General features: G+C 40.6%; 1 protein-coding gene across 1 annotated transcript in view; it reads left to right on the top strand.

Moving 5' to 3' along the window:
• Window positions 1-15,991, top strand: part of LRP1 (LDL receptor related protein 1) — a 331,544-nt gene that overhangs the window by 34,135 nt on the left and 281,418 nt on the right. Inside the window, exon 2 of the mRNA XM_070938005.1 lies at window positions 3,900-4,025. Coding sequence (XP_070794106.1) covers window positions 3,900-4,025 — 126 coding nt within the window. The remainder of the gene's footprint in view (window positions 1-3,899; window positions 4,026-15,991) is intronic.

Raw genomic sequence — 15,991 nt, 5'->3', positions numbered from 1 at the left:
CTAGCATGGTCCACAGATTGTAGTTACAAAAACATGGTTTACACATCACAAATGCAAAGACTGTGAAACCCAACCTCTGAATTGGATCATGGTCTATTTTGACTGGCAGTAGTTCTCCATGATTTCCTATAAGGATTGAATAGTGGATATTAAGATTTGGACCTTCTGCATGTAAAGAATGTGCTATTCCTCTGAACTAGCATTCTGCTTTTAATTATAGTTTATACTAAGTAAAACATTTACCAGTTCTTCTGCTCCATTCAACAACTACTTGAGTCACTTGTGACACAGTAATTATCCATTTATATCTCTGCTATGTTCCATCTCAGTCAAACTTCTGAGTCATGCTTTACAGTGCTATGATTTCTGCATAGCTATAGGAAACAGCAAGTATGTGTGTAATCTTTGGACCCTATTTCTTCCAACTAATTTTCTTAAAAAAAAAAAAATCTATTTTAGTTTTTCTCAATCAGGCAGTAAGGTAGTTCAAGCTAAAGTTTTGGATTTGGCCGTGGAATGTCCAGATTCAAGTCCCCACTTGAATATAGAGTATTTTCAGTAATTTTGAGTCAGTTACTGTCTCTTAGTTCAGCTTAAATTGAGAGAATAACATAAGGGAAGACAGTTTCCCCCTGTGGTGAAATCCAATTTTTTTACTACCGGTTCTGTGGGCGTGGCTTGGTGGGCGTAGTGTGGCTTGGTGGGCGTGGCAGGGGAAGGATATTGCAAAATTGCCATTCCTACCCCACTCCAGGGGAAGGATACTGCAAAATCCCCATTCCCTCCCCACTCCTGGGGGAAGAATATTGCAAAATCTCCATTCCCACCTCACTCTGGGGCCAGCCAGAGGTGGTATTTGCTGGCTCTCTGAACCACTCAAAATTTCCGCTACTGGTTCTCCGAACTGCTCAAAATTTCCACTACCCGTTCTCCAGAACCTGTCAGAACCTGCTAGATTTCAACCCTGCTTTCCCCTTCTTGAGCAAAGGCATGATATAAAAGCAATAAATAAACTCCCAGAGTTTCTAATCAGTATATTTGATGGTACTTTTAACCTCCCCTTCATTTATCCCCTCCAAAGATAATTTTTGGATAGTGATAACCAACCTGATAACCTCTGCTTGTTTCCCAAATATTCCTTGCTATCAGCTACCCTGGCTGGGACGGAGGAATTCCAAAACATCTGGAAGGCATTAGGTTGGGTTAGAAGACTGTCTGTTTTAAATAGTTTCTTTAAAATGGAAGCCGAGTCCTTTATGATCACGCCGATTCCTGCCTAGAGTGTTCAATTCACTGCATGCAAACGCACCGCTTGAAATTTTTAATAGAAAATCAATGCTAACTTTTAAAAAAGCCGTAAATAAACTCTTAAACACTAAGCTCAAGTTCGCCTCATTCTGTTTTAGGGAAGCAGGTAATTGGTCTCCTAGCAGAATAGCTCTGGTGTGAATGCCAAGACGAATAGGGTAATGTCTGACTTTTTGTGTTCCAGACCAGACATAACCAGATCTCTATTTAATCGTTGCTTTACCAGTTCTGAATGGATAGGATGTTTCACGGTGCCAAATGACACACTCTGTCTCCCTTGCTCTGGTTTTTAATAGAAGCTAAATAGGTTTCTGGAACAAAATTGAAGTTTCTTCCCTGCCCTCCCCTCCCCTCCTGCATCATTTTTGTTTATGGAACAGCTTTTTGGTTTGCTCATGTTTTCTTTCAGCTGGCTGGTTGGTTTTTTGCTTTTTTTGTTGTTGTTTCGTTGCATTGGGATGTGTTAAAAAACTTCTTGTCAGTTAATTTTACTGGTCAGTTTTGTTTATATTGCATAACTGAAAAGTTAAAGGGTAGAAATGCTTTATTAACAAAGGAAGGGCAATTTTCTTGGCGAGCTAAGAATGCGATAGCAGCATGTTCTGCCATAATTGTGAGGATACAGGCATCAGTAATAACCAATCATAATGGGCCTATAGTATTTGGTGAAGATGTAAAAAGCTTGAGGGAAAGTAAAAAAGATCAGGGAAAAATAATAATAATGAACAGGAAAAAAAAAGATCTGTTTCAAACACCAAAAGAGATAACAAGCGAACCCCATTTTCCTGCATTCTCTCCCATGAAACTATCTTATACAGATAGTCCTTGTCTTGCAACCAGTCATTTAAAGATCATTTGCAGTTAACAATGGCTCAGAAAGGACCATAAAGCATTTCCGGCCATTGTAAAATATCCTACTACCACCATTCCATGATCAAGTGATTACATTTCAGGTGCTTGCAGGTTGCGAAGTGCCCTGTGATCATCATTTGCAACCTTCTCCGCTGGCTTCCCAAGAAAGGCAGTGGGGAACCGCCAGTGAAGATTACAAGCAGAGGGGACCAAGGGGAGCTCCCCACTCTCCCCCCCCATCTCCTGCCTTCTGCAGGAGATCTTAGCTGGCTCTAGGGCCAACCAGTGAGCATGAAGCTGCTGCAGTCCTGGACAGCTTAGGCCTGCTCCCCACCCAGCCCCTCAGGTAGCTCCAGGGTCTATTGGCACTCAACTTTCTGCAGCTTGACACAGCCAGTTTGAGTACGTACTTTCTGCAGAGGTCTCCTTGTGCCATTCTGAAGCAGATGCTATTTTTGTGATCCGTAAAGCCTCCTTTAAAGGGAGCCTCCTAGAGAATTCCTGTACAGAGAAGTAAGCCTGCTGGCTATTTGATAGCTATGCATGGGAGAAAATATTGATAGGAATGGTTAGTTATGAAAGAATGAGGAATGTGTATCTTCTAAAATGAAAAGATTAAGAGCAGACTGGCTGCCTTTTGCCTGTAGTTACTCATGTGCAAGTATGTGGCAGATATCTGCAGGACTTGTTTATACGTCAACATCTTAATCATAGTTTATTCAACCCAACTGATCCAATGGGCTGTGTTAGTACAATGCATTAGGCAATAATGTTATTGGCCTGATCGTTATTCAGATTAATATGCCATCACAGCCAATATAGAGTCGCTTTTGGTGAGATGACCGGCTATATTAGTTCGATAAATAAACAAACAAATGTATGGAGTCACATGTAACTGCACAATTAACAAAATACAGGTAGTCCTTTACGTATGACCATTCCTTTCATGATGATTCAAAGTTATGACTTTTTGGAAAGAGTGACTGACTTATGACCTGTACTCGCACTTAAAACTATATTTCTCTCTCCCTCTTCCTCCCCTCTCTCACACACATCAGTCACATGATTGAAATTGGTGTGTTTGGCAACCAGCTTGCATTTACAACTGGTTGCAGCGTCTTGTGGTCATGTGATTACAATTGGCGACCTTTTTTTGCTGATTTCTTGCAAAAAAAAAGAAATTCATTGGGGGAGCTGGATTTGCTTAACAATTACAGTGATTTTTCTTAGTGATTGCCGTAAAAATTGCAATACAACTTGGTCCAGCTTGACTTATGACTTAACAACAGAAATTCTGGTTCCAATTGTTGATCCTAAGTCAAGGACTACCTGTACATGCATGTCTATTTGGTTCTGAGTGTTCTAATTATTCTTCATGGCAAAGAATTCCTTGAAGCAAACAAAGTGCTACTTCTTTAACTTGATGTTTATTTACTCTCACTGAGGTAATCAAAACTGAAAGCTCGCCTGTGTACAATATGTAACCCTGAGAAGTTTGGAAACAAGTTACTTACCCTCTTAAGAATGCCATATCCTATGTGTCCCTTTTGTCTCATTTTCATTGCTGTTTCTCTCAAATGATGTTATATTATTCCATATCCCTTCAGCTTTGTTGAAATATTTTTTTTTTTTACCAAACATTTTTTTTAATGAGAAAAAAAAAAGTGGGAAATATTTAAAAGGGATTTGGGGGGGAAAAAGTACCAGAAGGAAAAAAAATGACCCTATTATTTCTTCAGTAGAAGACTCAATCAAAGTGAAACCTCCCAATTCCCCGCGTGCGGAGTGGGTGCTGCAGCCTAGACCTACACCGCCCAAAGTGAGAGACCCGAACGCTTGGAATCGGCTGAAGGACCAGTCTTTTGGTAGGAAAAAAACCCAACTTTTTTTCACAGATGGCCAGTTATTGTCAAAAGAGTGGGATGGCCGCCAACTGTATTCTCTTTCTGTCTCTCGTCTCTCACTTCGGTGGTAGATGACCCATGATCCACAAGACTGCCTTTCTGTGTTGCTCTTTTGGTGAGGGTGAGGGGGGCTTTTACTTGAGTTTGCTGCATGCCTGGGGTGGTTGTGGGGATATTTGAGAATGCCATTGTCTTCCCAATTGCTTGGTGGTTTTACAGGGCGATAGCTTTGATTCTTCTTCTTTTTCCCCTTTGTGTGAGCTGATTATTATAGGATTGTATTCGACATCAGCTTCCTAGTGAATGTATGATTTAACAACAATCTGGATTTAGTATAGGGATCATGTTGAACTGCAAAGACAATTAATAAGTTTAAAAAAAAAACAGGCTTAATTCACAGGCATCTGGTTGCTTCCCTGACTCACAGAAATGATCCCATGGAATAAGACTTAAAAGGTGCTATGAGATGTGGATTGGTTGCCACAATGTGGGTGATCACTGGAAAGCCACACACACACACACACACACACACACACACACCACACACACACACACACACACACACAAAGCACTCTGTCTCTTTGATGTCCTTTTAAAATGTGTTGGATTTAAGATCGCCACACTCTAGAATGCCTCTGAATGGGTTTATATTCTCATTCATTGGCAACCTTCAGTCTCAAAAGACTATGGTATCGTGCTCTGGAAAGAGATCCTAAAACAGCATCTGGTGTGACTTATAAGGCCAATTTGAGAGTGGCAATCCCTTCCACACTGAGGGCAGATACATTCTGTCCCCTGCCCAGCCCCCAGATTTCGCTGGTTCCAGGACTGCTTCTTTGCCTCAGCCTGCCGAACAAGTGTCTCTTCGAATTGGAGAAGGCCATGCTGCGTCGTTAGCCTCCAGGCTGAACGATCAGAGGTCAAGGTTTCCAGTCATTAATGTCCATTCCCAAGGCCTTTAGATCCCTCTTGCAGATATCCTTATATTGCAGCTGTGGTCTCCCTCTAATTTTATTATTTTATATTCTAAAATAACAACAACAACAACAACAACATTGTACATCTTAAGAAGGTACTTGGTTGATACCTAGGACGCTGGCAGCAACCCATATCAACCATTAGCACCAGTCAATGGTATTTGTGATGCATTTTTGAATGTTCAGTTGACTGAGTTTCATGTTTAATGAATAAAATAAATACTAATAATAATAATTGAATGATTATGTGAACCAAAGTACAGAAAAATTGCTGCAGACTGTGAAAACGGAGAACATTATAAAAACAACAGAAACAAAGGCAGAATATAAGGAAAAACAGCTGGATGACAGATCAAATAGATGGAAAACCAAAGCTTTGCATGGACAGCACTTGAAAAACATTGAAGGAAAATGTGATGACAACTTTACATGGGCATGGCTTAAGATGGGAACCATTAAGAAAGAAATGGAAGGTTTAGTACTCGCTGCTCAAGAACAAGCACTACAAACTAATGCCATGAAAGCGAAGATACAAAAATCCACCGACAATCCAAACTACCGACTTTGCAACAACAGAGTCGAAACTGTTTCACATTTAATATGTGAATGCAGCAAAATCGCACAAACTGATTACAAAGCTAGACACGACCGAGTTGCTAAATTAATTCACTGGTCATTATGTAAAAAAATACGACTTACCTGTATCCAAAAAGTCATGGGAACATAAAGTGAAAAAGTTATTTATTTATTTATTTTATTTTATTTTATTTATTTATTTGTTTATATTTATATACCGCCCTTCTCCCGAAGGACTCGAGGCGGTGAACAGCCAGCAGATAAAAAACAAGAAAATACAAAATTTAAAAACAGTATTAAAATCCAATTAAATTAATTTGGCCCATAATTAAAACACCCCTATCTTAAGACTGATAATTAACAATTTAAGAATTAAAACAATTTAAAAGAGTTAGGCCAGCCCGGCTTGCTGGAATAAAAATGTCTTTAGGGAACGGCGAAAGATGCGAAGATCCGGGATCCGCCATATTTCCGGGGGCAGCTCATTCCAGAGGTTAGGTGCCCCCACAGAGAAGGCTTTCCCCCTGGGGGCCGCTACCCTGAGGAGCCCCTCTCTGTGAGAGCATACTGGTCGGTGGGAGGCTATCGGTGGCAAAAGGCGGTCTCGTAAATACCTGGGTCCTAAGCCATGGAGCGCTCTAAAGGTGGTAACCAATACCTTGAAGTGCACCCGGAAGACCACCAGGAGCCAGTGCAGCTCACGCAGGAGAGATGTTACATGGGAGCGCCGAGTCGGCCCCATAACCACCCACGCGGCTGCATTCTGGACCAGCTGGAGCCTCCGCGTGCTCCTCAAGGGGAGCCCCATGTAGAGAGCATTACAGTAGTCCAGGCAGGATGTGACGAGAGCATGAGTGACCATGCTTAAGGCATCCCGATCCAGAAAGGGACGCAACTGGTGGATCAGGCGAACCTGATAAAAAGCCCCCCTGGCTATGGCCGTCATATGCTCTTCTAAAGACAGCCGTGCATCCAGGAGGATGCCCAAGTTGCGAGCCCTCTCTGTGGGGGCCATGACTCGCCCCCAATAGTCAGTGATGGTGCCAGCTGACTATATCGGGATGCTGGAAGCCACAGCCACTCGGTCTTGGATGGGTTGAGCCTGAGCCTGTTTCTCCCCATCCAGATCCGCACGGCCTCCAGGCACCGGGGCATCACATCAAGGGCATCGTTGGGGTGGTCCGGGGTGGAGATGTACAGCTGAGTGTCATCAGCGTACAGATGGCACTTCACTCCGAAACCACGGATGATCTCACCCAGCGGCTTCACATAAATGTTGAACAAAAGGGGCGAGAGAACTGACCCTTGTGGCACCCCACACACAAGGCGCCTCGAGGTCGATCTCTGTTCCCCCGTCAACACGAACTGTGACCGGTCAGAAAGGAAGGAGGAGAACCACCGCAGCACGGTGCCCCCTACCCCCAGCCCCTCCAATCGGTGCAGCATGATATCATGGTCGATGGTATCAAAAGCCACAGAGAGATCTAATAGGACCAGGACAGAAGAACAACCCTGTCCCAAGCCCTCCAGAGATCATCAACCAACGCGACCAATGCCGTTTCCGTGCTGTACTCAGGCCTGATGCCCGACTGGAACGGATACAGATAGAAAATGAGAAGGTGAAGATCTTGTGGGACTTTAGAATACAGATAGATCGTCATTTGGAACACAACACGCCAGATATCACAGTTGTCGAAAACCGAAACGTACAATTTATTGACATCGCGGTACCAGGAGATGCCAGAGTCGAAGAAAAAGAACTGGAAAAAATATCGCAACCTGGTCATCGAAATGACGTGATTATGGATGAAACATGTAACAGTGATACCCATTGTGATACCAAGGGGGTACTTGGTACTATGTCCAAGAATTTTATAAGATACATCAACAAATTGCAGCTTCCTGCAATAACATCAGCGGAACTGCAAAAAACTACACTACTCGGAACATCGTACATCTTAAGAAGGTACTTGGTTGATATCCAGGACGCTGGCAGCAACCCGTATCAACCATTAGACCAGTCAATGGTATTTGTGATGCATTTTTGAATGTTCAGTTGACTGAGTTTCATGTTTGATGATGATGATGATGATGATGATGATGATGATGATGATAAAAGCAGTAATAGAAGAAACTATGAATGTCTGGACAAAACAAATTACACAAAGGACACCTGGGAACAGCTCAAGAGCAATCCTATTCCAGAGCCTGGCAAAGGAGCTGGGGTTTAAAGACTTCTGGAACACTACTAGGGTGAAATACATGGATTTTGGAACCCCCAAAATGCACTGCGAGCGTCCCCCCCTGCAGATGCGCCCTGCCCCACCGCACCCCGTTTTGGCTTCCAGGCAATTTCATTGGCCGAGAGCTTCCCCTTCCTGCCCTTGGAGCATTTAGTTGTTGTTTTCCATCAGCTCTGGATGCAAGGCATCTCTGTGTGAGAGCTTTATTAATCAGAAATGCCTACCATTTCCTCGCTTTGCTGCTGCCAAAAGCTAGCAGGGTTGGAGCACAGTGGCCGAGCTTTTAAAAAAGCTGAGTCTGGGTTTATTTAGTTTGTAAATGAAAGAGTTGTTCCAAGTTCTAGGGCTTTTTCAGTCTCTCTTTTGGATAGCAGAGCCGAAGATTGAGCAGAGCCAACATTTACAAACATTCTAGGGTATTTTATATCCCTTAAAAAGAAAAGGATTTTTTTTGGCTTCGACCACATTGATTTTTAATAAATGTCTCCCCTGGTTTCATTTACAATCTTCTTCTAATTTCAGTTGTGGTTGTTGGTCTATAATATTATTATATGTAATGTTTCCCCCGTAATATGAAATGATTCTTTGCAGGTGCCAATGTCCAACTTGATCTCAGATTGCATCTGAATGTTCCCTTTTTCTTAATTTATAGTAATCCAATCTTCCCTTCCCTTGATATTTTCCAGATGTGCTGGAATGAGAACTCCCAAAATTCTCATACAAAGCAAAGCCATGGTCTCTGAGAATTGTGGGAGTTGTAGTCTCAGTAGCTGGAAGGTTGAAGAAGAAGGTTGATGGAAAATGTTAGGCCTTACGTTAATAACATTTGAATTTTAGTTTCTTTGAAAACAATAGCAACATAATACTGCTGTATTATGAAATAAGCGATCTTATTTCAAAAGTCTGTCACTTTATTTATTGGGAATAACCTTAGTTTTATTTTATTCAGGAGCTTCAGATAAGTTCCATACATTGCCTAGGAGAGTGTGAGCAGGGGGTTGGACTAGATGACCTCCAAGGTCCCTTCCAACTCTGTTACTGAAATTCTAATTCTAATTCTAATAAAGCAACAGGGCTAAATGAAATTGCAGCATCAGAGGAATACCCTGAATGGAATTGGATAGCTCCATACATCTGCTAGTTTTTCTCCTCAGCCTTGATAGCGAATTCTCTTAATCTTTATAAAAAGAAGAGTAGTGACATGCCGTGAATCCAGAGCCTTTTTTATCATATTTTTGAGAGTATAAAAATATTATTGTGCACTTCATTCATTGTAATTCCCTTTGGGCAAGATGTAATCAGAGTTGTAATGAACTCTGTTCTCAGTCAGAGGCTGAGTTCAGACATTGGCCAAAGTCATGATGCTTGTTGCTTGGTTGGGATTGTTGTATAAATCTGCTACTATCTTGTAATTGATAAATTGGGGGCCTGTAACCACAGTTACAAATGAATGGTCTCAGCTGTCAACGTAAGTCTCTCTTGCTGTTTGTTTCCAACTCAGGGAAGGAATAGCAAGAGAGGGGGGAGAATAAATGACATGATATCTACCTGATAAGATTAACCTGCATGTTCTAAAATGTTTTAGTTTCGTTTTTATGTAAAACATAAGATTAAAAAAAACCTGTGGTTTGGGTTTCTTTTTTCTCTACTTATCTTACGTGTATTATCTTTGTTTTTGTGCCGAGCAGAAAATCTGCAGTGAAAATGTTATTTTGGTGTGAGGTCATATTATGAAGAGTAAAACTTAAGATTTCCTCCTTTATTTCCCTGAGGAGCAATCTTCTTCTTACTTGTCCATCTGGAAGGCTGTGGAATGGGGAGTTGGCATATCTCTTTAACCTCGTTTTGTTTTAGATCAGGGCCCCTGAGCGTGGCCTGTCCTGAAGACTGCTGTGGGTTTCCAGAGCAACACACTCTGATTTGCTTCAAGCTGTGTAGAACTGTGCAGAGTATTCTGACCTCCACTTCTGTAGATTGTGCTTGAGCATCACATCTGGTATGAGCTCAAAATGTATGCCCCTAAGCCGGTGCCCATTTCTTCATGCTTGTAATCATCATAATTTCCAAGATTACTAAGTGAAGCCACAGATACAAAGACTGTTCTTTTGCTGTTTTGCCTTTTGCAGTCCAATCCCCTGTTCTCCCTCTGCACAACTGAGTCAGAGCCGAGAGATCCACTTTTATTGTGGGGGTTGGATAGTGGATGGGACAAAATCTGATTTAACAATGGCAACAAATCCCAGCATTATGTAACAGGCCTGAGGCATGTAATCATTTCTCCCTCCTTTCTGTTGTGGGATTTTTCAGTTTGATGGCAACCTGGTCTTTTGTATCGTGTTAGCCTGTTTACACAGGGTTTGTCCCCCTAATTTTATCCTAAACTCAAGCTCTGGCATTTGAATTGCCTCAATTCTGCTTCAGCTGCTTCATAAGAATGAGTCTCTCACTGCTTATTCTTGGATAAAGGGAGACTGAAAGGGATGTGGCTATGAAGCCTAATATGTAGCAAGTTCAAGAATGACTATAAGAGGTTGAGAAGGGTTGTTTTTTTAAATGTTGACATCCAATTGGATAGGAGATTTGTTGTCAGACTTCCTTTATATTATGGAAGAATTCTGCAGATGTTGCCTATTGGGTCTCTGTCTAGTTCACATGAGGTAAGCCATGGTTTGTTTAGTGATGGTTTATTATAGCCAGTTCATTTTCCCCAGTACGCTATAGCTTAAAAGCTACAGTGACTGATTTTATGTATTATACTAAACCAGAGGTGTCAAACACTTATTTCATTGAGGGCCACATCAGCATTGTGTTTGACCTTGGGGGGCCAGGGTGGGCGTGGCCAGCTCAATGTCACTTGTGTCGGGGATGCCTGTGGTGGCCTGAGCGCCTCTGCCAGTGAAAACGGGCTCCCGACCTCTGTTTCTGGCTGCGATGGCCTCCTGCATCTCTCTGCCAGTGAAAATGTCACTCGGGAGGGCCGTGCATTGCCCTTGCGAGGTCCATTTTTGCTGGCAGATGCACAGTGGGCCGGTCCTTTGCTGTTTCCAGGGCAGCCCCACAGGCCAGTTCTAAGCAGTCTACAGGCCGAATCCAGCCCGCGAGCCTTGAGTTTGACACCCCTGCACTAAATTAAAAATGAAGAGACTGCAGCACAGCATAATATGTTGTGTAAATGACTTTCCTGGTTTTCTCTCTCCCTCTCTCTCTCTCTCTTTTTATTGTGAAGACTGATAAAGCACTCCAGCCTGATGTGCTGGACTACAGCTCACATTAATTCCCAGCCAGCATGTGCAGTGACCATGGTTCCTGGGAATTAGGGGTGTGGTGTTTTGAAACATCTGGAAGGCATTATGTTGGGAAGAAGTCTTCAGGAGTAGTTTTCTGTTGCGCTGACTCCCTTCTCTTGAGATATAGTTACATAGAGACTAGCTTTCCTGCCCAACTCTGTTCTGTCCTCCGCAACTTTTTCATTATTGCTTTGATAGGATTTATTATTACTGCTTTAAGCAGTTTATATTGTGGTACTACCTAGAGATCTCAGTCTAAGATGAGTTGGGAATCATATCAACATCAGATAAATTACAACCCATTGCCACCAGCTGAACAGTTTTTGGAAATTACAGTGGCATTCTTTGTTATGAGAGACAATTTCCTTCCTCACTCACCTTTCTCTCTTCTCCTGAGTAGAATAAATCTAGATTAGTCTTTGTGTTCTGCTGCATATTTTACAGAGAAGTCTATTTTTCCCCCATGTGATCAGTTTGAGCTTTCTGTGTGATATTTGCGCTTGCTGTTTGGCGCAGAGCCAGGCATAATGAAATTCCTAATTCCGTACTTCTGTCATAATTTTTTCCTCAGTTTTTTTTTTAATTGAAGGAGCACATCAGAGAGGTGATGACTTAGCCTGATGCAAAGAAAAAATGCTATTATTCAGCTCAGCAGGACTGGATGCTGAACAGCATGGAACGTAATTTTGATTCCCATGCCAGATTTAATAGAAGTGATACAATAACCTCAATGGAAGTAGGTTCCCCAAATGGGCTCCCAGATTCCTCTTTCTGTCCTGAATGGAGTTTCGGAAAATCAAGCTGTTAGGGACAGCCCTATGGATCTTGCTCTGTTTATTGCAATACAGGTAGCCCTCAACTTACAACCATAATTGAGCCCAAAATTTCTGTTGCTAAGTGAGACAGTTAAGTGAATTGTGTCCCATTTTACAATCCTTCTTGCCACAGTTATTAAGTGAATCACTGCAGTTGTTAAGTGAGTAACCAGGTTGTTAAGTGAATCTGACTTCCCCATTGACTTTGCTTGCTGGAAGGTCGGAAAAGGGGATCACATGACCCCGGGACCAGAGATGGTATTCAGCAGGTTCTGACCAATTCTGGAGAACCAGTAGTGGAAATTTTGAGTAGTTCGGAGAACCGGTAAATACCACCTCTGACTGGCCTCGCCCCCATCTATTCTCTGCCTCCCAGGTCCCAGCAGATTGAGAGGAAATGGGGATTTTGCAGTAACCTTCCCCTGGAGTGGGGAGGGAATGGAGATTTTACAGTATCCTTCTCCTGCCATGCCCACCAAGCCACGCCCACAAAATCGGTAGTAAAAATTTTTGAATCCCACCACTGCCCGGGACACTGCAACCATCACAAATATGAATCAATTGCTAAGAATGTGAATTTCAATCATGTGACCATGGGGATGCTACAATGGTCGTAAGTGTGAAAAATGGTCATAAGTCACTTTTTTCAGTTCTGTTGCAATTTTGAATGGTCACTAAATTAACTGTTGTAAGTCGAGGACTACCTGTAATCTTACAATAAGCCTTGTTAAGGAAAAAACATAGGAGCAAAGAAAAATAAATAAATACCAAAAGCCAAATGGAAAAGATTAACTTGACAAGATAAAGCATCATGTAAAATAGACATTATATGAGAGTGTGCCCTATTAGCAATATTAAAATTGTACAGTTCAGTAGTTAGTCTCAGAGAACAATTACTCTGAAGCTGCAATGAAAGTCTGCAAATGTTCACAATAAAGCAACACTATTGTTTTTGTCTGGCAGATATCAGTTTTTTGAGGCTGTAACTATATGCAGGGGATCTCTGGGGAAATCTCTGAGATCTTCAAATTATGACTATATTTGAAGTCGTATTTGACTTACAACCACAATAGAGCCAAAAATTTATGTTGCTAAGTGAGAAATTTGTTAAGTGAGCTTTCCACATTTTATGGCTTTTCTTGCCACATTTGTTAAGTGGATCACTGCAGTTGTTAAATAAATAACATGGTTGTTAAAGGAATCTGTTTCCCCATTGACTTTGCTTATCAGAAGGTCGCAAAAGGGGAGATCACATGACCCCGGGACACTGCAACCATCATAAATATGAGTCGGTTGCCAAGCTAAATTTTGATCATGTGACCATGGGGTTGTGGCAACAATCATAAGTGTGAAAAATGGACATAGGTCACTTTTTCCCAATTCCGCTGTAACTTCAAATGGTCACTAAATGAACTGTTGTAAGTTGAGGACTACCTGTAGAGTGGGAAAGATCCTTGCCCAAATTCTTGAGGTTTGAAGAGGTGGTTATAAATTGGGAAACCACAAGAAAGTGTGCATTCCCATTACATGTATTAACCTGCAGTTAGGATTATTAAATCAAAAAGCAATTATGTTTTCAAACTGGTCAGAATCCTAAGACAAATCATGACTTACATCTGTACATAATACTAAGCAATAAATAAACCTGTTTCCTCTTCTTTATAGAGAGATTTCACCAGGAAGTTTTAAAAGCTACAATATTAAAATAGGAAAAGCTGGAAACAAACAGAGCAGGATGGATCAGAAGGACATCAGTTGCAGAATTTTTTGAGAAATGGGGGAAAAAATAAATTTAAAAAGAGAGCTAGTTTGGTGTAGTGGTTAAGGAACCAGGATAAAAACCGGGAGACCATAAATACTAGTCCTGTTTTAGGCATGGAAACCAGCTGAGTGATCTTGGGACAGGCACTTTCTCAAACCACTTCTGAAAATATTGCCAAATAAATGGCAGAGACTTGTCCCAGCAATTTGCCAGGAGTCATAACTAAACTGAAGCCACCACCATTCCCAAAAGTAAAGAATGATAAGAACAGTTCTTCAGCTTCCTTGAGGAGCAAGTAGAAACTAGGAGGACAATCCAGAGGACTGAATGATTTTGTGGTGAATTGGGTAGAACAGAGAGTGAGAAAACATTCATGTGGAAGAGAGGGCAATTTTATCAGGACTTCCATTCTCTTGTAGAGCAGTCTTTGGAGGCTAAATTGCAGAATTTCTGCTCCACATTCCTCCATGCGTGTCACTTTTTGAAGGAAGAATGGAATAGTTTTGATTCAGAAACAACACTATAGCACAATAAACCCAAGCCTTGTTTTATGAACGCTTTCCTCCTTCCAGACAGCATAAAAGAGTCTCATACCCAAAGTATACATGATTAATCATTAGCAGAGTCTTCTTTTAAAGCAGCTCGGACAAAGTATTCTTAACGGAGTTATTTCTGATGGAATAATCATGGTTCCTGTTTCCTTTAAAAAAAAAAAAATCTATGATGTCCAAAGAGGAAACTAGTTTGAACAATTACTTCAGTCCAAAATATCATATTACAGGAGATATATTAGGAAGCTGGAGTGGGATTAGAGGACAGTACATTTACGTTTACATGCAACAAGACTAAGATATCTGAACTTCTTTGTCAGCAGGGTGGATAAAAATCAATGATTTTTGTAAAAAAATAAAAAAAATCAGATTTTTTTATTTAAATCGGATTTTTTTATTTTTATCGAATTTATTTTAATAAAAAACTTTTGGGGTAAAAATCTATCGTAAGATAGTTTTCTATTTAAGATACATAAATAATTTAGTTTATTCAGCATGAAATGGAGCTTAGTTATGTAGCATGAGGCTGTATATTCTGCAACATTGGGACTATTGGTGAGTCAACAGTGGGTCAAAGGAGTAGCAGAGATGACAGTTGCTCTTTAAAAATTATGATTTAAATCGAGTTGATTTAAATCAAGCCTTTTTACTAGTGATTTAAATCATGATTTAAATTGTGATTTAAATCAACTTGATTTAAATCAAATCCACCCTGTTTGTCAGGGAACTCTATTACTTATTTGTAGTTTTGAATCTTGGGGAATGTATGTCAATCAATATCTTTTTTTCTGACCATTGTTCTATAATGCCATTTCAAACTCCTAAGATAAGTTAATTATGTTTAACGTAACGTTAGGTTGATGGTTAGTAGTAGCACTGTTAGGTAATACTGCACTGTTACCCATTTTATCTGAAAAGTTTGGACTGCTAGTTGTTGAACTAGGTAGCTTCATGATGCAGAAATGGTGGCTTTATTTATTTAAGCTTTTAACAGGTGTTTAGAAAGTTAATGAAGCACAATACAAAGGAAGAAAAAACAGCTATAAAATAAAAAACACTATAGAAATATTTTTAGTGATGCCTTCCTCCCTTCCATTCCTTTCCCAACTGCTAAAGTAAATATTTGTACTTTATGTTGAATAATGAGGGTTATTGCCAAATTTCATTTATTATTTGTGATTTGTCTCTTCCAAATACCTCAGCTAGCTTTAAATTTCTTGAAGAACTTCACTTACATTAAGTACTGTAGTAGAACAACAATGAATATGTTATATACTTGGTTATCTCCAGTAGTAAAATTTAAGGTAGATAAAGCATGAATACTGGTTTCTTTATCACTCATTTCTTGGAATTTGAGGTCTCATTTTCATAGGAATAATAGATATTGTGGAACATTATAGAACTGAATAAACTACACCGCTCATTTTGGGGTCTTAGCTGTGTAGGCTTAGTTTTTCAAGGTTGCTTCTTCATATTTTTTTTCCAGATGCTGAGCCAAAAGGAAAAACAAATGCACAGCAGACTCATAGTTAACATTTTTCATGCAAATAATCCAAGTGATGTAATTTGTATCAGCTAGGTCATAATGGTATGTGTTTAGTGTAATTTGCACAAAGATATCATGAGGCACATGACATTATTTGTACATCCCCTTAATCATGTCGAGAAGCCATGGTTGTGCAGTGGTTAGAATGTAGTATTGCAGTAACTCTGCCT

This window comes from Pituophis catenifer, unplaced genomic scaffold (genome assembly GCF_029215685.1).
Source record: "Pituophis catenifer annectens isolate HBS135680 unplaced genomic scaffold, rPitCat1.0.hap2 SCAF_2, whole genome shotgun sequence".
NCBI lineage: Eukaryota > Metazoa > Chordata > Lepidosauria > Squamata > Colubridae > Pituophis > Pituophis catenifer.
The sequence above is the reverse complement of the archived record's forward strand: the minus strand, read 5'-3'. Positions and strand labels throughout refer to the sequence as shown.